This window comes from Phocoena sinus, chromosome 1 (genome assembly GCF_008692025.1).
Source record: "Phocoena sinus isolate mPhoSin1 chromosome 1, mPhoSin1.pri, whole genome shotgun sequence".
Classification (NCBI taxonomy): domain Eukaryota; kingdom Metazoa; phylum Chordata; class Mammalia; order Artiodactyla; family Phocoenidae; genus Phocoena; species Phocoena sinus.
The window spans coordinates 128,068,476-128,091,973 of NC_045763.1; the positions used below are offsets into that span (position 1 = coordinate 128,068,476).

Consider the following 23,498-nt stretch of genomic DNA (forward strand, 5'->3'; position numbering starts at 1 on the left):
AAGAAATAATTAGAAAGACAGGAGTGGAAACCAGGAACAAGTAACATGCTGAAATACAAAGAAAGGAGTTTTGAGATGTTTGTAAACCCAACAAATTGCTCATTAATGTGACAATTCCAAAATCAATCTGAAATAATTCATAAAAAAGAACAATCTAGAAAATTTTGATGAAGACAAATCTGGGAGGGAAATTGCTCTGGCAGGTGTTTAAATATAGTATAAAGATACAATATTATAAGTATATATTATTTCAAATGAATACACAGATTAATGGATCAGAAAAAATGGACCAGGAATACATGAATTCTCAGGAGAAAATTTTTGTTGGCTACAACAAGTCTACCTCAAAGTGCCAAGTCCAGATGGTTTTCAGGGTTATTTTCCTGAATCCCTCAGGGAATAAGATTTATTTTCCAAGGTTTATTAAAGCTCAGGTTGTCACCTCTCCTCCCATGTCTAATTGGCTCTGTAGCTACAAAATGGCAGACCAAGGGACTGAGATCTTAATCACAAGACTCAGATCCAAGACATGGAATTCATGAATATTTCCAACTCCTTGGTGTCCATTCCACAAATTGAGGCAGAACTGCATCCTGTTTCAGCAGGATGTAGCCAGAACAGTCAGCACCCCGTTCCCTCAAAGACTGAGTGAAGGTTGAAACAGGAGTGGGGACTGAAACCAACTCCCCCTAAAACCTAGCTCCTCTGCTGAGTTTATGATTAACCTCCCTATTCAAAACTTTATCCCCTCCTTGTCCTGTTACCCAAAAACTGGATTTGCCTCTGGGTGGGTGCCAAGCCAAAAGACACAACCATGCCAAAGGTCAGGAGAAGGAATGACTTGTTATTACTTACAGCAAGTAAGGAAAACACCAGGGATCTTTCCCAAAGCAGTGTCTCCTCAAACAGCAATACCGGGGAAGTTTTAAGCTAAGGGTACATGCATATTCATGAAGGGGTTTGAGTAGGGGAGAATTCAGCATAGAATTGGGGAAAAGGCAGACAGAGTCCAAGCTTTAGTTGACTGAAGTCAGGAGGGTCAACATCATGATTCCATCCTCCACCTGAGTGGGAGCCTTAGTTCCTACAGTACTGAAAGACTGATCAGATTGTCATGAATATCCTTTGAGGAGGAACTAGGACTCAGTTTTATTGCTGAACTATTGTTTCTTGCCTGCTTTTCCTTTGTTCTGCATTCTCTTACTTCCCTTAAGATCATTAAATACTGAGATCTGTTCAAGGGTAAGCATTGTAGCCAGGCTTAGATCACATAATGTCTTAGGCCAAAATGGCTTCTCTATGTCAAGAAAGCCATTCCTGGTTTTCTTTCTCTGGGGACCCCCTAACCTATCTGCTTACAGTCCCACACCTGTTAACCCTCAAGATTGAGGAGTATCAAAGAAAAGGGGGGATTGAAAGAGCAGGACCCTGTGGGGCCCTCATGGTTACAAAATCCTTTGTTTTCCCCATTTCCTGTTTATAGGAAAAAGGTTTCAGCCTCCTAAACCATCTCTGAGTTCCAAAAGGCAGATTCAAACTGTCCAATTAGGGAAGTGAGGTGGAGGATGGTAACTTCAGGCTAAACACAAGATTCCAGGAACACCACCCTGTTACCTCACCACCAATCAATCAGAAGAAAGTCATACATCATGCAGCCATCACCCCAAATATTGCCTTTAAAAACTCTCCCCCAAAAACCATCTGGAAATACAAGTCTTTTGAGCATGAACCACCTGTTCTCCTTGCTTGACCCTTGCAATAAAACTTCCTCTGCTTCAAACCCCACTTCTGTTTGTTTGGCCCCACTCTGCATTGGGCACATAAGCTTGGGTTTGACAACAAGTCCAACAAGAAAATATAATAATTGTAAATATATATGCACCCAAGATAAGAGCACATAAACACATAAAGCATATATTAACAAACATAAAGGGAAAAATTGACAGCAACACAGTAACAGTTGTGGACTTTAACACCTCACTTACATCAACGGGCAGATCATCCAGAAAGAAAATCAGTAAGGAATCACTGGCCTGAAATGACGCATTAAACCATACAGAGTTAATACATATATGTAGAACACTGATCCAAAAGCAGTAGAATACACATTCTTTTGAAGCACACATGAAACATTCTCTGGGATAGATCACTTGTTAAGCCACAAAACAAGTCTCAAGAAATTTAAGAAGACTGAAACAATATCAAGCATGTTTTCCAACTACGCCAGTATGAAATTAGTAATCAACTACAAGAAAAAAACTGCAAAAACCACAAACACACAGAGGTTAAGCAATATGCTACTACACAATCAATGAGTCACTGAGGAAATCAAAGAGGAGATCAAAAAATACCTGAAGACAAATGAAAAAGAAAATACAACAATCCAAAATCTATGTGATGCAGCAAAAACAGTTCTAAGAGGAAAGTTTATAGTGATACAAGTCTGCCTCAGGAAACAAGAAACATCTCAAATAAACACTCTAACCTTACACCTAAAGGAAATAGAAAAGAAAAACAAACAAAACACAAAGTTAGTATAATAGAAGGAAAGAAATGATAAAGAGCAGATCAGAAATAAATGAAATAGACTAAAAAAACAATTTAAAAGATCAGTGAAACTAAGAGTTGGTTCTTTGAAAAGATAAACAAAATTGATAAAACTTTAGCCAGATTCATCAAGAAAAAAAGAGAGAGGGCCCAAATTAAAAAAAATGAAAGAGGAGGAGTCACAACTGACACCACAGAAATACAAAAGATCCTTAAGAGAGTACTACAAACAATTTACGCCAATAAAATGGACAACTTAGAAGAAATGAATAAATTCCTAGAAATGTTCAATCTCCCAAGACTAAATCAGGAAGAAATAGAAGATATAAACAGACCAGTTGCCAGTCTTGAAATTGAATCAGTAATTTAAAAATTCCCAACAAACAACAGTCCAGGACCAGGTGGCTTCAGCTGAATTCTACCAAACATTTCAATAAGAGTTAACAACCGAATTCCCTGGTGGTCCAGTGGTTAGGATGGTTAGGACTCGGTACTTTCACTGCCATGGCCCGGGTTCAATCCCTGATTGGGGAACTGAGATTTCACAAGCTGTATGGCATGGCAAATAAATAAATAAATATAATGAGTTAACACTGATCCTTCTCAATAATTCCAAATTCCAATAAACTGAAGAGGAAAAAATGCAGGCCCAGCACAACCAGATTTTCTAAAACTTTTAGAAAGCTTTGTATTGATATCTATATCTGTTATTTTCTGGATTTTTAATGTTTAGCAACTTTTTTATTAAGATTTTTAAGCCTTGGACAGGTCAGATAAAACTTGAGTGAGCACAGTTTTCAGGGACTTCCAGTTTAAGATCTCTTTCTTGCCTTCCTTGAAACAATGGATATTGTCTTCATATAATCACCATTTTAAAGTTCAAAAGGATTTTATAGATCTCCTAATTCAACCCTCAATAGATGTTTGTGTTTTCTCCACAATACCCAGTCTCCTCTTTCACACCTATTTAGACATATAGTTCATTTGTTACCCTCTGGAGCAGACTTCAGATCACTGACTGCCTCTGGCATATATCCAGTGTGACCACTATTCAATCACAGTGGTGGATACTAGCCCTGTGATAAGTCTGTAAGTGCCAGATTCAAATGCAGGAGTCATGTTCTACTTGCTCAACAACCAAAAATGAAGCACTGAATTCATTCCAAACTATGGTTTTAATAACTTAATTGAATATTGAAAAAGGCAGGACTTCCCATAATCTGTCCTATACAAACGTTTGTATAAATGCCCAAAGATGGATGAACAAGGACATTCAATGCAGCTTTGTTTATAATCATGAAAAACTAGAAACCACTCAAATACCCACCACAGTGTAAAATAATGTACTGTAAAACATATGAAATCAACTGACATGGAACTCTCTGCAAAACATACTGCTTAATGAAAAAAGCTAGTAACAAAATAATACATGCAATATTTTCTCATCTATGTAAATGTATGTAAATGTATGTGTTTTCAATGAGAATATGTTCGTATATGGCTTTTATAAAATTTTTAAGAGGTATCATTTAGCCTAGAAAGCACCTACAAGATGTCTGGTTAACCTCATGAAGACAAGAGGAAGTGAAAGATTTTGTATATATGAATTCCAGCCTCAACTGCAAATTAATCTTCCTGCTTTCTCAGTGACACTGCTTTCTCTTGTGTGTCATATTACCATTCCCTGTGTTCAGATGACTGAGTTTTATCCATTATATAACAATGTTTATTGTAATTCTACCTGAGAGGGCTGTAATTAGTGAATTTTGTACTCACTATTGGAATGCACTTCATTGAAGTAAACAGTCATAGATGGGTTAACAAAAGGTTAGGCAAGACTGGGGACAAACTCACAATGCCCAGCCTATGGATAAATACTCTGGGGTCAGAGGATCCCAGGCCAATAGCAATACACTTTGCCCTGTAAATAAGAGAGAGGTAAGAAAAATGACATTGTTAAAGTCTCCAGGTAACTGATATAAACGATGCTTCATAATAAATCATCCAGACAAATGGTGAGAGCTGAAAAACAATAGGTGTTGATAATGCCCTGGTACTCCAATCCATCCTCCACACTGCAACAAGTATGGCATGGCAAGCCCATCCTCAAAACCCTTCCAAAGTTTCCCATCACATTTTGGATAATATCCAAGGTTGATAACATACAAGATCCATTATCTGGCCCTAGTCTACCTTGTTCTTACTTCTCCCTGCTTCCCTTGTTATACTCTGGTGATATTGGACTGGTCATATTTCCTAAACTCATGCCATAATAACTCGCACGCCTTTGCCTCAGTTCATGCTGTTCCCCTTGCTACCCTCCATGACCCCACACTCATCTCCACCACTGCCCCCTTGGATAGCTTCTGCTCTTTTGTTATTTATTCTTTCTCCATAGTGGCTGTTCCTACAGGCCATTGTCCTGACCCTTCCTTTGCCCCCAGTTGGTTCTTAGACTTACCTCTCCTCATAAAAAGTCTTTCAGTTAAAAAAAAGAAATCTGACAAATTAACTTACACTCAGTTTTCAATGACTGACCATCGGCTAACATTGTTGAGCCCTTCCAGAGAAGGTTGCCAGATTTAGCAAATAAAAATACAGAACACCCAGTTAATTTTAAATTTCAGGTAAACAACAAATAATGTTTTACTGTAAGGGCAGCCTATGCACTATTTGTATTTCACCTAGAAACACTAACCCCAGGGTATCTGAATTTTATCAATTTAGCAACTACTTGGTAAGTTATGCTTATGCTGCGGGAAGCAAACAGAAGTATCAAAGGCTTCCTCTGAATGAAATGGATAAAGACCCAAGAGTGGGACTTCAAGCATCAATCAGCAGATAGAGAGGCACTTAGCTGACCAGAGCCTTCCCACCACTCCTGAATCAAGTCCTGAGAGGGCTGTCTCCTAACTCCAACCTTAGAGTGTTCACATGCTCGTTCTTCTGTGAGTTTTCTCCCAACTCTGGTCTTATACCTCCAAGTCTATCTTTAACCCTCACTCTAGCTATTGCTCAGGCCCAGATATTCTGCTACCTCTTAGACATCCTAGCACCACTTCTAAAACTGATTCCAAATAGGCTACACCAGGAAGGCTCTTGTTCCTAATATATGATGGTCTACAAGGCTCAAAATCTTACAAATAATCTTTATTGTCTCTCTCTCCTTTGCTATTTATAGCTAGTAAGCCATCAGGTCCTGAAAATAGAGCCATCCCTGGGAACAGAAAAGGTAAAACCCAACACATCCACATTCTTCCTGCACTCCTCCCTCTACACACACACAAATTGGATTGTGGAGTACATTGTCCTTAAAGTAAATAAATTAATCCTGTTGGCAACCTCTGTTCTTGTTTTCACTATTCCCTTAAATAAATCAAATTCTATGAAATGTTAGCAAACAATTCATACATTTCTGTGGGAAGACAAAGGATACATCTGACACCATAAGGCAAAACTTAATTGAAAAACTCCTTATCAGATGTCTCTGATTTCTCTCAAAGTTTCTCTCTGATATCATGTCATCCCCACAATCTTCTCAAACCTTTCTCCCTACTGCTGCTCCATCCTCCAGTTCCAAATGAACTGCCTCCTCTACCTTCTCCTCACTAATCTTCCACTCCTTTCTTATTACAACAATTCCATTCTCTCTGGCTTCTCCAATCACCTCAGTCAACAAAGGATGCTCCTTTGAAAATGCTGAGAATTATCCATATCAACTACATTTCTGCTTTTTCCCATGTGTCATAATTGTTTGTCCAGTCACAGAAAAATCAAGGCCAGCCTTGAAAGCTTAAAGAAGACACAAAGAAGCATCCTACAACTAGAGGAATAGTATAGAAAGAAGAAAAATGGTAGTGACTTTGCTTTGTCGGGAGTTTAGAGCCAAGACGATGATTATGGATTTTGTTCTAAAATTGGGGGATTTTCTCCACATCTCTTTCTGACTAACAGGTTTGTGCATTTTTTAAAATACTGGCTGTGACAGAGTTCGGTGTTGATTACATTCATCATTTCATTCATATATATTGCAATTTTTTGTTTTGTACATTTGTTACACACAACAAAATGTAACTGGTCTAAAATATCTATAACATACACTAAGACTCAAAAACTTTTTAAATGGGAAACCAAATGAGGTTTTAAGCAGAGAAGTAGCATAAATTAAATTAACAATATAAGAAATTTATCTGGCTTCAGGGTGGAGAATGTATTGTAAGTGGGCAAGGGTAGAAACAAGAAGACTGGTTAGAAGCCCACTGTAACAATCCAGGATTTATTTCAATAATTCAGAAGATGTGATAATTTCAATAATGATGTGGCTAAAGTACCCCTTTATTTAATCTATGAAAGGGAAGTTTCATGAACAGTTAATACTATAAACAAAATTGTAAGAGAAAACTTAAACTATTACAGAGTACAAAATATCTTAAATACATTGGAAGCTATCATGTCCTCATGACTAATGTTCTAGTTTTAAATGATTATTTATTTTTGAAAGTATGTTCCTGAAAGACTTTGACTGGGCAACAATTTGTGCAGTAGTTCAAGTATGTGCAATATTTGGCAAATACTATGTACTCAATAAATATTTACTACATAAATACACATATCCATTATCTCTTTAAAAATACCCCCTTGAACTGCTGAACAATCATCAATAGGAAGACACTGGAACTAACCAAAAAAATACCTCACATCCAAAGACAAAGGTGAAGCCACAATGAGATGGTAGGAGGGGCACAGTCACAATAAAATAAAATCCCATAACTGCTGGGTGGGTGACTCAAAAACGGGAGAACACTTCTACCACAGAAGTCCACCCACTGGAGTGAAGGTTCTGAGCCCCACGTCAGGCTTCCCAACCTGGGGGTCCAGCAACGGAAAGAGGTATTCCCAGAGAATCAGACTTTGAAGGCTAGTGAGACTTGATTGCAGGAGTTTGACAGGACTACGGGAAACAGAGACTCCACTCTTGGAAGGAACACGCACAAACTAGTGTGTGCACCAGGACCCAGGGGGAAGGAGCAGTGACCCCACAGGAGACTGAACCAGACCTACCTGCTAGTGTTGGAGGGTTTCCTGCAGAGGTGGAGGGTGGCTGTGGCTCATAGTGGGGACAAGGACACTGGCAGCAGAAGTTCTGGGAAGTTCTCCTTGGCGAGAGCCTTCCTAGAGTCTGCCATTAGTCCCACCAAAGAACCTGTAGGCTCCAATGCTGGGTCTCCTCAGGCAAACAACCAACAAGTAGGGAACTCAGCCCCAACCATCAGCAGACAACTGGATTAAAGTTTTACTGAGCTCTGCCCACCAGAGCAACACCCAGGTCAATCCACCACCAGTCCCTCCCATCAGGAAGGTTGCACAAGCCTCTTAGACAGCTTAACAGACGGCAGATAGCAGAAACAAGAACTACCATCCTGCAGCCAGTGAAATGAAAACCACATTCACAGAAAGACAGACAAAATGAAAAGGCAGAAGACTGTGTACCAGATAATGGAACAAGATAAAACTCCCAAAAGACAAATAAATGAAGTGGAGACTGGCAACCTTCCAGAAAATGAACTCAGAATAATGATAGTGAAGATGATCCAGGACCTCAGGAAAAGAATGGATGCAAAGATTGAGAAGATGCAAGAGATGTTTAACAAAGACCTAGAAGAATTAAAGAACCTAGAAGACTTAAAGAACAAACTAACAGAGATGAACAATACAATAACTGAAATGAAAACTACACTAGGAGGAATCAATAGCAGAATAACTGAGGCAGAAGAACAGATCAGTGACCTGGAAGACAGAATGGTGGAATTCACCGCTGCAGAACAGAATAAAGAGAAAAGAATGAAAAGAAAAGAAGACAGCCTAAGAGACCTTTGGGACAACATTAAACGCACCAACATACGCATTATACCGGTCCCAGAAAGAGAAGAGAGAAAGGAATGACCAAAGAAAATATTTGAAGAGATTATAGTCAAAAACTTCCCTAACATGGGAAAGGAAATAACCACCCAAGTCCAGGAAGTGCAGAGAGTCCCAGGCAGGATAAACCCAAGGAGAAACACGCCGAGACACATAGTAATCAAATTGACAAAAATTAAAGACAAAGAAAAATTACTAAAAGCAACAAGGGAAAAACAAATAACATACAATGGAACTCCCATAAGGTTAACAGCTGATTTCTCAGCAGAAATTCTACAAGCCAGAAGGGAATGGCACAATATATTAAAAGTGATGAAAGAGACGAACCTACAACAAAGATTATTCTACCTGGCAAGGATCTCATTCAGACTTCACAGAGAAATCAAAGTTTTACAGACAAGCAAAAGCTAAGTGAATTCAGCACCACCAAACCAGCTCTACCAAAGATAGTAAAGGAATTTCTCTAAGTGGGAAACACAAGAGAAGAAAACAACCTACAAAAACAAATCCAAAACAATTAAGAAAATGGTAATAGGAAATACATATGGATAATTCCCTTAAAGGTGACTGGATTAAATGCTCCAACCAAAAGACACAGGCTTGTTAAATGAATACAAAAACAAGACCCATATATATGCTGTCTACAACAGACCCACTTCAGACCTAGAGACACTTACAGACTGAAAGGGAGGAGACAGATAAAAGATATTCCATGTAAATGGAAATCAAAAGAAAGCTGGAGTAGCAATTCTCATATCAGACAAAATAGACTTTAAAGACTATTACAAGAGACAAAGAAGGACACTACATAATGATCAAGGGATCAATCCAAGAAGAAGATATAACAATTGTAAATATTTATGCACCCAACACAGGAGCACCTCAATACATAAGGTAAATGCTAACAGCCTTAAAAGGGGAAAACGACAGTAACACAATCATAGTAGGGGACTTTAACACCCAATATTCACCAATGGACAGATCATCCAAAATGAAAATAAATAAGGAAACAAAAGCTTTAAATGATACATTAAACAAAATGGACTTAATTGATATTTATAGGATATTCCATCCAAAAACAACAGAATACACTTCCTTCTCAAGTGTTCATGGAATATTCTCCAAGACAGATCATATCTTGGGTCATAAATCAAGCCTTGGTAAATCTGAAATTTGAAATCATATCAACTATCTTTTCTGACCACAATGCTATGAGACTAGATATCAATTACAGGAAAAATCTGTAAAAAATACAAACACATGGAGGCTAAACAATACACTGTTAAATTACCAAAGGATCACTGAAGAAATCAAAGATGAAATTTAAAAAAATACCTACAAACAAATGACAATGAAAACATGATTATCCAAAACCCATGGGAGGCAGCAAAAGCAGTTCTAGGAGAGAAGTTTATAGCAGTACAATCCAACCTCAAGAAACAAGAACTGTCTCCAATAAACAACCTAACCTTACACCTAAAGCAATTAGAGAAAGAAGAACAAAAAAACCCCGAAGTTAGCAGAAGGAAAGAAATCATAAAGATCAGATCAAAAATACACAAAAAAGAAATGAAGGAAACGATGGCAAAGATCAATAAAACTAAAAGCTAGTTCTTTGAGAAGATAAACAAAATTGATAAACCATTACCCAGACTCATCAGGAAAAAAAGGGAGAAGATTCAAATCAATACAATTAGAAATGAAAAAGAACTAACAACCGATACTGCAAAAATACAAAGGATCATGAGAGATTACTACAAGCAACTATATGCCAATAAAATGGACAACCTGGAAGAAATGGACAATTTCTTAGAAATGCACAACCTTCGCAGACTGAATGAGGAAGAAATAGAAAGTATAAACAGACCAATCACAAGCACTGAAATTCAGACTGAGATTAAAAATCTTCCAACAAACAAAAGCCCAGGACCAGAAGGTTTCACAGGCAAATTCAATGAAACATTTAGAGAAGAGCTAACACCTATTCTTTTCAAACTCTTCCAAATATAGCAGAGGGAGGAACATTTCCAAACTCATTCTACAAGGCCACCATCACCCTGATACCAAAACCAGACAAAGATGTCACAAAAAAAGAAAACTACAGGCCAATATCACTGATGAACATACATACAAAAATCCTTAACAAAATACTAGCAAACAGAATCCAACAACGCATTAAAAGGATCATAAACGATGATCAACTGGGAAACGTTTATCCCAGGAATGCAAGGATTCTTCAACACACAAAAATCAATCAATGTGATAAACCATATTAACAAACTGAAGGAGAAAAACCATATGATCATCTCAATAGATACAGCTTTCAACAAAATTCAACACCCATTTATGATACAAACCCTCCAGAAAGTATGCATAGAGAGATGTTTCCTCAACATAATAAAGGCCATATATGACAAGCCCACAGCCAACATCGGTCTCAATGGTGAAAAACTGAAACCATTTCCACTAAGATCAGGAAGAAGACAAGGTTGCCCACTCTTACCTCTCTTATTCAGCATAGTTTTGGAAGTTTTCGGCACAGCAATCAGAGAAGAAAAAGAAGTAAAAAGAATCTAAATTAGAAAAGAAGAAGTAAAAGTGTCACTGTTTTCAGATGACATGATACTATACATAGAGAAACCTAAAGATGCTACCAGAAAACTACAAGACCTAATCAATGAATTTGGTAAAGTAGCAGCATACAAAATTAATGCACAGGAATCTCTTACATTCCTATACTCTAATGATGAAAAATCTGCAAGAGAAATTAAGGAAACACTCCCATTTACCATTGCAACAAAAAGAATAGAATACCTAGGAATATACCTACCTAGGGAGACAAAAAGACCTGTATGCAGAAAACTGTAAGACACTGATGAAAGAAATTAAAGATGATACAAACAGATGGAGAGATATACCATGTTCTTGGGTTGGAAGAAGCAGCATTGTGAAAATGACTATAGTACCCAAAACAATCTACAGATTCAATGCAATCCCTATCAAACTACTAATGGTATTTTTCACAGAACTAGAATAAAAAATTTCAAAATTTGTATGGAAACGCCAAAGATCCTGAATAGCCAAAGAAGTCTTGAGAAAGAAAAACGGAGCTGGAGGCATGAGGCTCCCTGACTTCAGACTATGCTACAAAGCTACAGTAGTCAAGGCAGTATGGTACTGGCACAAAAACAGAAAGATAGATCAATGGAACAAGTTATGAAACCCAGAGATAAGCCCACACACATATGGTCACCTTACCTTTCATAAAGGAGGCAAGAATATACAATGGAGAAAAGACAGCCTCTTCAATAAGTGGTGCTGGGAAAACTGGACAGCTACACATAAAAGAATGAAATTAGAACACTCCCTAACACCATACACAAAAATAAGCTCAAAATGGATTAAAGACCTAAATGAAAATCCAGACACTATAAAACTGTTAGAGGAAAACATAGGCAGAACACTCCATGACATAAATCACAGCAAGATCCTTTTTGACCCACCTCCTAGAGAAATGGAAATAAAAACAAAAATAAACAAATGGGACCTAATGAAACTTCAAAGCTTTTGCACAGCAAAGGAAACCATAAACAAGATGAAAAGACAACCCTCAGAATGGGAGAAACCATTTGCAAATGAAGCAACTGACAAAGGATTAATCTCCAAAATATACAAGCAGCTCATGCAGCTCAATATCAAAAAAATAAACAACCCAATCCAAAAATGCACAGAAGACCTAAACAGACATTTCTCCGAAGAAGATATACAGATGGCAACAAACACAGGAAAGGATGCTCAACATCACTAATTATTAGAGAAATGCAAATCAAAACTACAATGAGTTATCACCTCACACCAGTCAGAATGGCCATTATCAAAAAATCTACAAACAATACATGCTGGAGAGGGTGAGTAGAAAAGGGAACCCTCTTGCACTGTTGGTGGAAATGTAAATTGATTCAGCCGCTATGGAGAACAGTATGGAGGTTCCTTAAAAAACTAAAAATAGAACTACCATATGACCCAGCAATCCCACTACTGGGCATATTCCCTGAGAAAACCATAATTCAAAAAGCGTCAAGTAGCACAATGTTCACTGCAGCTCTATTTACAATAGCCAGGACACTGAAGCAACCTAAGTGTCCATCGACAGATGAATGCATAAAGAAGATGTGGCACATATATTCAATGGAATATTACTCAGCCATAAAAAGAAATGAAATTGAGTTATTTTTAGTGAGGGGGATGGACCTAGAGACTGTCATACAGAGTGAAGTAAGTCAGAAAGAGAAAAACAAATACCATATGCTAACACATATATATGGAATCTAAGAAAAAAAAAGAAAAAATTCTTCTGAAGAACCTAGGGGCAGGAGACAGGACTAAAGACCCAGATGCAGAGAATGGACTTGAGGACAGGGGGAGGAGGAACGGTAAGCTGGGATGAAGTGAGAGAGTGGCATGGACATATATACACTACCAAATATAAAATAGATAGCTAGTGGGAAGCAGCCACATAGCACAGGGAGATTAGTTAGGTGCTTTGTGTCCACCTAGAGGGGTGGGATAAGGAGGGTAGGGGAGAGATGCAAGAGGGAAGAGATAAGGGGATACATGTACATGTATAGCTGTTTCACTTTGTTATAAAGCAGAAACTAACACGCCATTGTAAAGCAATTATACTCCAATAAAGATGTTTTAAAAATCTAATATTAAAAAATAATAATATAAATAAGAAATAATGGCTATAAACTACCCTAACCTGGGGAAGGATACAGACATCTGTCAGAATGTTTATCATTAAACACACACAGACACAGACACACACGCACAAATAACAAATGTTAGCGAGGATGTGGATAAAAGGGAACCCTCGTACACTGTTAGTGGGAATGTAAATTGGTGCAGCCACTATGAAAAACAGTAGGAATGTTTCTCAAGAAACTAAAACTAGAACTACCATATAATCCAGCAATTCCATTCCCAGGTATTTATCTGAAAAAAATCAAAAACACTAATTCATTAAAGATACATGCACCCCAATGTTCATAGCAGCATTATTTACAATTGCCAAGATATGGAAGCAACCTAAGTATCCACCAACAGATGAATGGATAAAAAAGAAGTGGTATATGTATACAATGGAATACTATTCAGCCATAAAAATAGAATGAAATTTTGCCATTTGCAAAAATATGGATGGACTTGGCGAGTATTGTGCTAAGTGAAATTAGTCAGAGAGAGAAAAACAAATACTGTATTATATCACTTATACATGGAATCTAAAAAACAAAACAAACTAGTGGATATAACAAAAAAGAAATAAGACTCACAGATTTAGAGAACAAACTAGTGGTTACCAGTTCTCTGGCACCCCCTAGTGGCCGCTTTGGAACATGGGAAGGGTGGGTAATTAACATATATTTTAGCACTTTCTCCAGCAATGGGAAGCACTTGCCATGCTTCATCTCAGTTTTCTTCACAATACTCCTAGGACGTAGGTGTTATGATTATCCTCACTTACATATGAAGACAAAACTAACGTTTGGGATAAACAACTTGCACAAGGGAACATAGGTAGTGGAAAAAAGAATAAAAGTGAAGGTCTGTAGGATTTCTGAGCCCTCACAATTAATAACCTTACTGAGGTATTGAGAGAGGAAAGCATGTTCTTCCTTCAGCCTCTAACCTGCTCTGCCTCCTTTACTGTTCCTGGTACCTATGCTCATACAGAACTTACCGATATACATTGTTTTTTCTTTCCTTTTTACATTTGGATATAAATATGTCTTTATCCCAGCTACATATATTCAATTATTTTAATTACTCCTCGTGTAATAGTCTCTAAACGTCTCTTCATCTTGGTTTCCTTCCTCTAGATTCAATCTAAAATATCACTTTCTGTCTTAAAATGTTACTCCCCCAAGATCCAATGTTCCAAGCCAGTTTATCTCCACAACATATACTTTTTTCAGAACCAAAGAGTGTTTAGCAGTGCTTTAGACAATGCAGAGTGAATCAGACATAATCACTGCTCTCAAAAACTTTATAATCAATTCGTTTGACACATTCCCACTATAGTTTATGCTTCCCTTGGTTTGAATGCTACACCTCTACTAAAACAGTTTACTGTTGCACCAGCTTTTTCAGAATCCACAAAATTAAAGCTATCATTTATATAATTATTTTCATATGAATTATCTCATTCTATACTCACAATACTCTCCTACATTAGTTATTATTAATTCCAACTGAAAACTGAGAAAGCCAAAGGTAAGTGGTTTGCCTATAGTGACTAATAAGTGGTAGATGGTAGGTCTTAGAACCAGCCAAAATAGTGAGATTAAACTTATGTTGGTTTACCATCACGCTTTGTCTCACATAATTCTAATGATTTATACAAAGCTTGGGATCATTTAAAACCCCTTGGTGTTTTTCATTTGAATCATTGATGACTTGGGTCACTATCTTTGTGAAACTAATTCTTTAATCCTATTTGTAGGAATTCACATTTGTGCATGTTAAACATTATTTAGTTGGTTTTATCTTTAGTCAAAGAGTGTTTATTTGAAGTTTCAATCTTCTGTCAAGTTTGCTATGTAAAAGAATTATTAGAACTTCCCTACACCATATACAAAAATAAACTCAAAATGGATGTAAGACCTGAAACCATAAAAGTCCTAGAAAAAGAACATAAGGCAGAACACTCTTTGACATGAATCACAGCAATATTTTTTTTGGATCTGCCCCCTAAAGCAAAAGAAACAAAAGCAAAAATAAACAAATGGGACCTAATAAAATGTAAAAGCTTTTGCACAGCAAAGGAAACCATCAACAAAACAAAAAGACACCTACTGAATGGGAGAAAATACTTGCAAATGATATGACTGATAAGGGGTTAATATCCAAAATATATAAACAGCTCATACAACTCAATAAAACCCAATTAAAAAATGGGCAGAAGACGTGAATAAATATTTTTCCAAAGGAGACACACAGATGGTCAACAGGCACATGAAAAGATGCTTAACATTGCTCATCTACAGAGAAGTGCAAATTAAAACCACAGTGAGATATTACCTCACACCAGTCAGAATGGCTATTATCAAAAAGAACACAAATAACAAATGTTGGCAAGGATGCGGAAAAAAGGGAACCCTTGTATAGTGCTGGTGGGAATGTATACTAGTACAGCCACTGTGGAAAACAGTATGGAGGTTCCTCAAAAAATTAAAAATAAAACTACCATATGATTGAGCAATTACACTCCTGGGTATATATTCAAAAAAACCAAAACCACTAATTCAAAAAGATACATGCACCCCAATGTCTATAGCAGCATTATTTACAATAGCCAAAATATGGAAGCAACCAAAGTGCCCATCAAGAGATGAATGGATAAAGATGCGGTATATATATATAATGGAATACTATTTGGCCATTAAAAAGAATGAAATTCTGGCATTTGCAACAACCTGGATGGACGTGGGTAGTATTATGCTTAGTGAAATAAATCAGAGAAAGACAAATACTCTGTTATCACTTATATGTGGATTCTGAAAAATAAAACAGACAAATGTATATAACAAAACAGAAACAGACTCACAGATGTAGAGAACAAACTAGTTGTTACCAGTGGGGAGAGGAAGCATGGAAGGACAGGATACGGGTATGGGACTAAGAGACACAAACTACCATGTATAAAATAAATAAGCAACAGGATATACTGTACAGCACAGGGAAACATAGCCATTATTTTGTAATAACTTTAAATGGAGTATAATCTATAAAAATATTCAATCACTATGTTGTACACCAGAAAGTAATATAATATTGCAAATCAACTATACTTCATTTTAAGAGTTTATTTGAAGTTTCAATCCTGTGTCAAGTTTCTATGCCTCCATGCTTTGGGTATATACAAATTTGATCACCTGTATTTGTCTCCATCAAAGTCATTGATTTAAATGTTGATAATAGAAAGATAAGACTGTGAAGCAGGCACGTGGGATATCACCAAATAGAATTTCCCATATGGTGCCATTTCCACACTGACTTAACATATAGTTCATCTATTTTTTTCTATGCCTCACAGCCTTTCTTCTGTTTCAACTGGCATGTTCAGTTTAACATCATATAGAACTAGCTTAGAACAAAGAGCCATTTCCTTCCCGGAAAAGATAACTACCTTACCCTTGTTTTACTTTCAGAAGTTCCCTTAGATAAATTTATCCAAAGAATCTATCACAGCATAATTCAATATAAGTTTCTGTACACTGCTACCCATTTAATAGAACTAAATTTAACATGTTAGATATTTGTAACTCTCCAGACAATCAAGTATAAAATACCATGGTTCTTAAGCCTCTTCTCCAGCTGTTTAAGATATACTTTGGTTAGTTTTCCCTAGTATTTTTAAAGATGTAATGTTTGCATGAACACAATAAAGTTTATAGCATAATATTAGCAAAATCATAACATTTTCATGCATAAAACAAAACAAAGTTTATAGCATACTATCAGCAAAACCATTTACTTATTCCCATTACACTATTAAACATCCATTTTAGTATCATTAAGTCCTGTTTGCAATGAGGGAAAAAAGCTTCCAGTTAACATTACTTCTTTCACTCATTCAACAAACATATTACCTGATTGCATACTACGCACCAGGCATGTACTAGGTACTAAAAAGACCCAAATGCACCATCCCTGCCATCAATGGGCTCATTTTTCAGTGGGGTGTCGGTGGGGGGCTGGTGGGGTAGAACTAAAGCAAATTTACAGAGTGCAAATGTATAAGGGCTGATACACTAAATGTTATGGAAAGCACGGAATCTCACTCAGCAGAGAATAGGGCAAGCTTCCTAAAGGATGTGATGCTTTTACTTGTCTTGACAATGTTCAGAGATCAGGTACATGAATATGGAGAAAGTGTTCTAGGCAGAGCAAATGGTATGTGCAAAGGTATGGAAGCTTGTGAAACCTGATACACTTACAGAATAGAAAGTCGTGTGATGTGGCTGGAAAGAAGGATGAAAGTGGCTGAGTGATAACTGATGAGGCTGGAGAGAATAGCCAGGGTCTCATTGTGAGGACCTTGTGTCCCATGCCAACGAGTGTACTGTTTACCCTGAAGTCAGTGAAGAAAGTGGGCAATATCTGAGTCAGGGAGTTTAATTAGGGGGCTCTGTCAGTGATCAAGGCCAGAGATCAGGGAAGTACCAGCCTAATGGAGAGATGGCAGAATGCAGTGACACTCTAATAAAGATGGTGTTTCCCAATGTTCATTGTGCGTAAGAATCAGCTGGGCAGCACTTGTAAAATACAGATGCCTGGGCCCAAACCAGACCTACTCACACTTTACATTTTTCAAATCTCCCCTGAATTCTTCTAATGCAACTAGTCCATGGACTAGCATGTGGGAATGACAATTTTGCCTCTAACTGTAGGACAAGGAAGTAAAAAGAGTTTCAGTTACACTTATGACAAACAATGGAGCAGAGAGCTATAAAGTCCACCTGAAAGAGTGAAAATATGGAATGACAGAATATTTTCAAAGAAATAAATTTTATTTCCAAACTGGTTAGAGTAACTAGCCATGAGAACAAACTACTGATTGGTAGAGGTCAATATAATTATGTTTCATAATGAAAAAGACTAGTTTATAAGATTTTGTATTTACATTTATAATAAGTGAATATATTTTTGCTTTGTAAGTTGCTCCCTCTAGTAGATTAAATATTAGCCTTATAGTCTTTCTTAAACTTAATTTAGTTTTTACAGCTTTTTATTTTTATACAGTCAAAGATAAACTTCAGTCCAGCCTATAATCAAAAGATCATAAATTCCAAATCAGTACTGTCTGAACTAACTTGGTTTTGCTATATAGTCTTCTGACCTTCAGAAAAGTTTATATTAAGAAAATGCTTATCATATGACCATTTATCTCAAACAAGCAAATTGTAGCAAATTCTATTTGCTAGGAAATTCAGGCTATTTATCTGTATTTGTGCTTAACTAACATTTTTAGGCAGTGCTTGTAGTTTAAGTAAATATGTGAGTTAAATTTGTTTTGAAAACTGTCTCCTGTCCTTGACTTGGTTGAGCAAAGCCTCTCATCTTATTCTGTCTCCACTTTCCATCTTCAAAGTCCAAATTGATTTTAATTCAATATAACAGTAAGCTCCATAAAGATAGAAGCTGTGTGTCCTGGTTACATCTTATCCCTAACTCCAAGCTCAGGGCCTGAACAGGAGGTATAGTTGATATACATTTGTTTATTAATAAGAATCATCTTCCCTTTATAACCCTGGGCAAACTCAATTTTACCCAGATTTGTCTAAACATATAGACATCTACTTCAGCCAACACAGGAAGAAGCACACAGGAGCACAAAGCTTTTTTTTTTCACAGCTGTATACCAATCAACCCAATGATAAAGATTATTACTTGATCTTCAGAAGAATAATTGTGATGTCATCATCAATTGTGTCAAATTACACAAGTAAAATCCCCAAAGGAAGGCCTTGCCCTGGCTCTGAAATTACCGTAGGGGCTGAGACATCAAACCAGTTCTCTTCACTCGAAATCCCCTTAAGATTGACCTGATAGAGGAGCCAACCACATTTTAAAGCCAATTTAAAGCACTTGAAAAAACTAACATGTTGGCTCTAGTGTAACAGTCGATCTTAGTTTAGCTGTTTTAAAACTATGACGGGTTTAGTAAGACTAACTCTAGTGACCGGTAATAATGGCAATAGAGGCAAACATGGATGGAGCAGTTATTTAGAGTCAGGCATTGTGCTAAGCACTTTAATCTCATCAAAGCCTCATAATGATTGTTTAATGTTGGAACAACTGAAGAACCCCATTTTACAGGAGAAAATGAGGATTCTGCCTTACATAACTTGCATAGGTACAAGTACTACACCATTTTATATAATGGACTTGAGCATCCATGGATGTGGGTATCCACAAGGGGTCCTGGAACTAATCCCCTGTGAATATTAAGGGACAACTGTATTATGCAATTTGAAGCTAGTGTTTGAAAATAAAAATACCATGATTTATTCATCCAGAGTTCAGATCACTGTATCCTTGTATATGAGACAGAAAGCACTTCAGATTCGAATACAAACTCCCTTTGCCTTCGAATATGTACATACAGTTAAAAATAACACCACACCAAATTAATCACCCAGAAAGCTGGCGTACCCTAATCTAATTTTTACCAAGCCACTTAAAACTGTAACAAAGTTATCATCTAAACCTTGATTCTGGACTAGGAAGGTTAAACACCTTGCTCATGCAAAAAAGGCATCTGACTCCTGGCCTACGGTAGACACGAGGGAATGAATGGATGAATGAATGAGGAAGAAAGAGAGAGTGTGAAATGTATGAGGAAGGATCTTTACAAACTTGGACTTTTTATTGCTCTTAAATGGCATGATCTGAGGAGTAAGCATCATCTTAGCTGTGGTAACTCATGTTAGTACGGATAATCTCTGAAATTTGGACACAGTGAAGCCCAATACATATAAAGAGCTTTGCTGATAACAGAAGCAAGATTCCACAGTTTAATCTTTTTTAACTCTTTGAAACTGAGTACAGCCTCTGGCAAAGGAAATATCAGAAAACTCAGATTTGATAGTGAGTGTACTTGTATCACTTCCTTTGGTGTCAGAGCAGCTGCCTGGTTGCCTTTCTTCTACTGTAGTGAACCGTGAGGTATAACTGACAGCTCTGCTGAAGCGTACCGCTTCCTCAGTAACAATAAACAATACTCTTGAGCACCTAGCACCTCCCTAGTTTACAGATGAGAGGACTGAAGCTCAGGGGTACTGACGGGTCCAGGCTCACTCAGTTTGAAAGAGATGAACTCAAACCTGTGTCTAACTTTAAAGACCAGGCTCCTTCTGCTAGTCCAGGCTGCCTCTTTCAAGTGTTGCAAAAATGTAAGGAGTCTTGATCTAAAGATTTGGCAGGAAAGTAATGATTTTCTGTGAATAAGGATGAGAAAGCAACATATACAACTGATTTATTGCAGTGGTGGGATTAGAGTTGAATATTTACTTTCCTTTACTTACTGTTCTGTGAAAGAGGCCATAATGCCATTTATATAAGATTAAGGAACTTATTTCAATTAATTTATGAGTTCCTACAGCCTTTCCATTTCTTTATATCCTACCCCAGTACTGAGTCATAACAGCAACTACTGTGTGCCTGGATTATGCTTAGTCTCTGCAATGCAGAAGCATCTATTGAGGAGTTCTTGGGCGACATTATGTAGATTTCTTATAAAACTTTCTTTGATAACATGCTGATTTCACAGACACTGAATCACCGTACTTGGCTCTTGTATGATTTAACATTAAATCATTACGCAGAACACTTTTGCAGAGGGAATTATAAACTCAACCATGGCATGTGCTGCCTCCTGATTTACCAAAGCATACTCGATAACATTTAGAATCAAGTTTAAGATTTGATTGGCATTAATACTACTTACCTGTGTCACTTGAGGAAGGTTGATTCACATAAAGCATAAAATAAAGGCGGGGGAGGATTCAAATTAAGATGCAAAAACTTCCTGCCCCCAAAAGTACTCATTTTAATTGAAATTCTCCATTGTAGTCTCTGACCAGTGTCCCAGGGTGTATTGGTTCCTAACGAGGTGGAACAAATTCCTCCCCAGGGGGAATTTCAGAAGAGGGCTGGTTGTCACAATGATTGACATTAAACAGGTAGAGTTCTGGGATGCTAAATATCCTGCAATGTGTCAGAAGGAGGACTGCCCCCACTCCCGATCCCACCAATGGCAATAGCCCCTCCAGTGAGCAACACTGGAAGGCCCCAGCCAGGTCATATCACATAGGATGATGAAGCACATATGCTGCACCTCATCAGGCAGACATTTCAATCACGCTACAGCAATGAAAGAGGTTCATGTCACGCAGGGGTTAGATTTGGAAGAAGAGTAGGAAACCAAGGGATTTTATTTTTAATACAGGATTATCGCTCTTTTATTTCAATAGGAAAATACTGAAGATGGCCTAGCGAGTATCTATCAATCTGTCATCACCAACACCAGCAAAGAAATGTCCTGTTTCAGTGACCTTCCAATGCCTGAAGATTTTCCAAACTTCCTGCACAATTCTAAGCTCCTGGAATACTTCAGGATTTTTGTCAAAAAGTTTGATCTACTAAAATATATTCAGTTCCAGGTATTGTATTTTGGGGAAAGAATGGTTTTCTCTACATTAGCTCACATTTAAATAGAGAAGTTACTCTGATAATGAAAGAAATTGGGAATAAAACAAAACATTCTAATTCAATTATTTTCTGAAAAACAACAGCACAGTAGAAAACCCAAAAAGTAGTGTCATTACCCCTGATATTATAGATTATATACATTAACAGAAGAAAAAAATGTTAAAATTAATGACTTGAATGATTATATTGACGGTGAAACTGCATTTAATACCTATAACCACTGAGGACTCCTAGCCTCATTTCCTTTGAAAGGATATATGAAAAAAAATACCACATTGTTATTTCATTTTCTTACCGTCTCCATAAAAATGAAATTTCTTAGAAAAATGTACTAAATAAACTCACAGCTCTCCATTCATCTCAGAAGCCTGTAGAAACCATTTTGGCTATTTTTTTGATGCATTCTTTAGCAACAAAAGAATAACCAGACCATTTTGAAATACAATTGTAACTACCTTTCCTGTGTTTCCTTGAAAACAAATAATCAATGAGATAAAAAAACAATATTCTCATTAAACATCCTGAATTTTTATCAGTAACCTACACTCTGAAAACTAGTAACTGTGCCTAGGAAATAAAATTTAAATTATAGCCTTGAATAAATAACTGTTAGTGGAACTTAGTTTTTTTAACACAGCTCATTTTCTCAGTAAATTTAGTTTTGTTCCAGATTTGTAGTATATTAATTTGTAATCGTTGATTTGATAGACATCAATATATGTAAATACCATTAAAATATCACATTCTATCTAATGTAGTTTTTCCCCAGTTTCCATTTCTCTTGTTTATGATTTTACTGAGGTTGTTTTCTGGAGGTTGGATAGGGCTTAGGAAAACTCACTTCTGTTTATTGGCCTCTGAGTTACTACAGCCATAAGATGATGGAACTAACTCAAACTATAAAAGGAGGTGTCCTCACTGAGTTCTGTATTAATATGGTGACCTCCCAGGAGGGGAAAACCACCAGGTTGCCTGAGGAGGGGTGAACTGGCTCAGGTCAGTCACATTTCTAGTAACTTCATCAGTGATACTGAAGGTTGGTCCTCAAACCACATTTTAAATAGCAAGAATCCACAGTACTTTAGAGAGTATACTACCCGGAACTTCAAATCTGAATCTTTCAACTGAAAATGCCCAGACATTTTATAGCCTTTTCATAAGCTTTATACTAATATTCCACATACATTTTTTAATTGGAACAGCTTCAAACATTGCCAACCCAGCATTTTGAAAAACATATGAAAATTTGAAATGCATGTATAAGGGACTCAAACACTTGCCAACAAGAGGAGAAGCATGCCATTCCTCTAGAAGTGAGAAAAGCTTTGTTTCCTTTGACACTGCTTCTTAAATACAGCAGACACACATTTATGTACACTTTTAGAAATTCATAAACCTCCAGAGAGCAAAATGGCATTCTAAAAAATCATGAACTGATAAATTATTTCATCCAAATGAGATCATGAAGTGTATTGCTAGCATGATGTTTTAAAAATAATAAATATGAACTTACCATTCATGGAGTGATGTCACTGTGCCAGGCGCTATGCAAACTGCTTCACATGGAATATCTTCTCTAATAGACAGTCTACACAGAGGTCAACACTTTTAAAGCTTCTTGATAAATACTGATTGTGTAATCACCTGAATGATGAACATGTATTTTGTATCTTGCCCAGACATTGTCTTGCTTTTTCTGGGTCTCTCTCAAGTCCTTATTCAGTTCTTAACACTGGTAACCACTGCTGAGTCAGGCT

At 37.0% G+C, this 23,498-nt stretch overlaps 1 protein-coding gene across 1 annotated transcript in view; it reads left to right on the forward strand.

The window, feature by feature from the left end:
* The window catches only part of FMO2 (flavin containing dimethylaniline monoxygenase 2), a 59,158-nt gene that overhangs the window by 16,618 nt on the left and 19,042 nt on the right, over positions 1-23,498 (forward strand). The window contains 1 exon segment of the mRNA XM_032645171.1: positions 21,504-21,692. Within this exon segment, the coding sequence (XP_032501062.1) occupies positions 21,504-21,692 (189 nt within the window).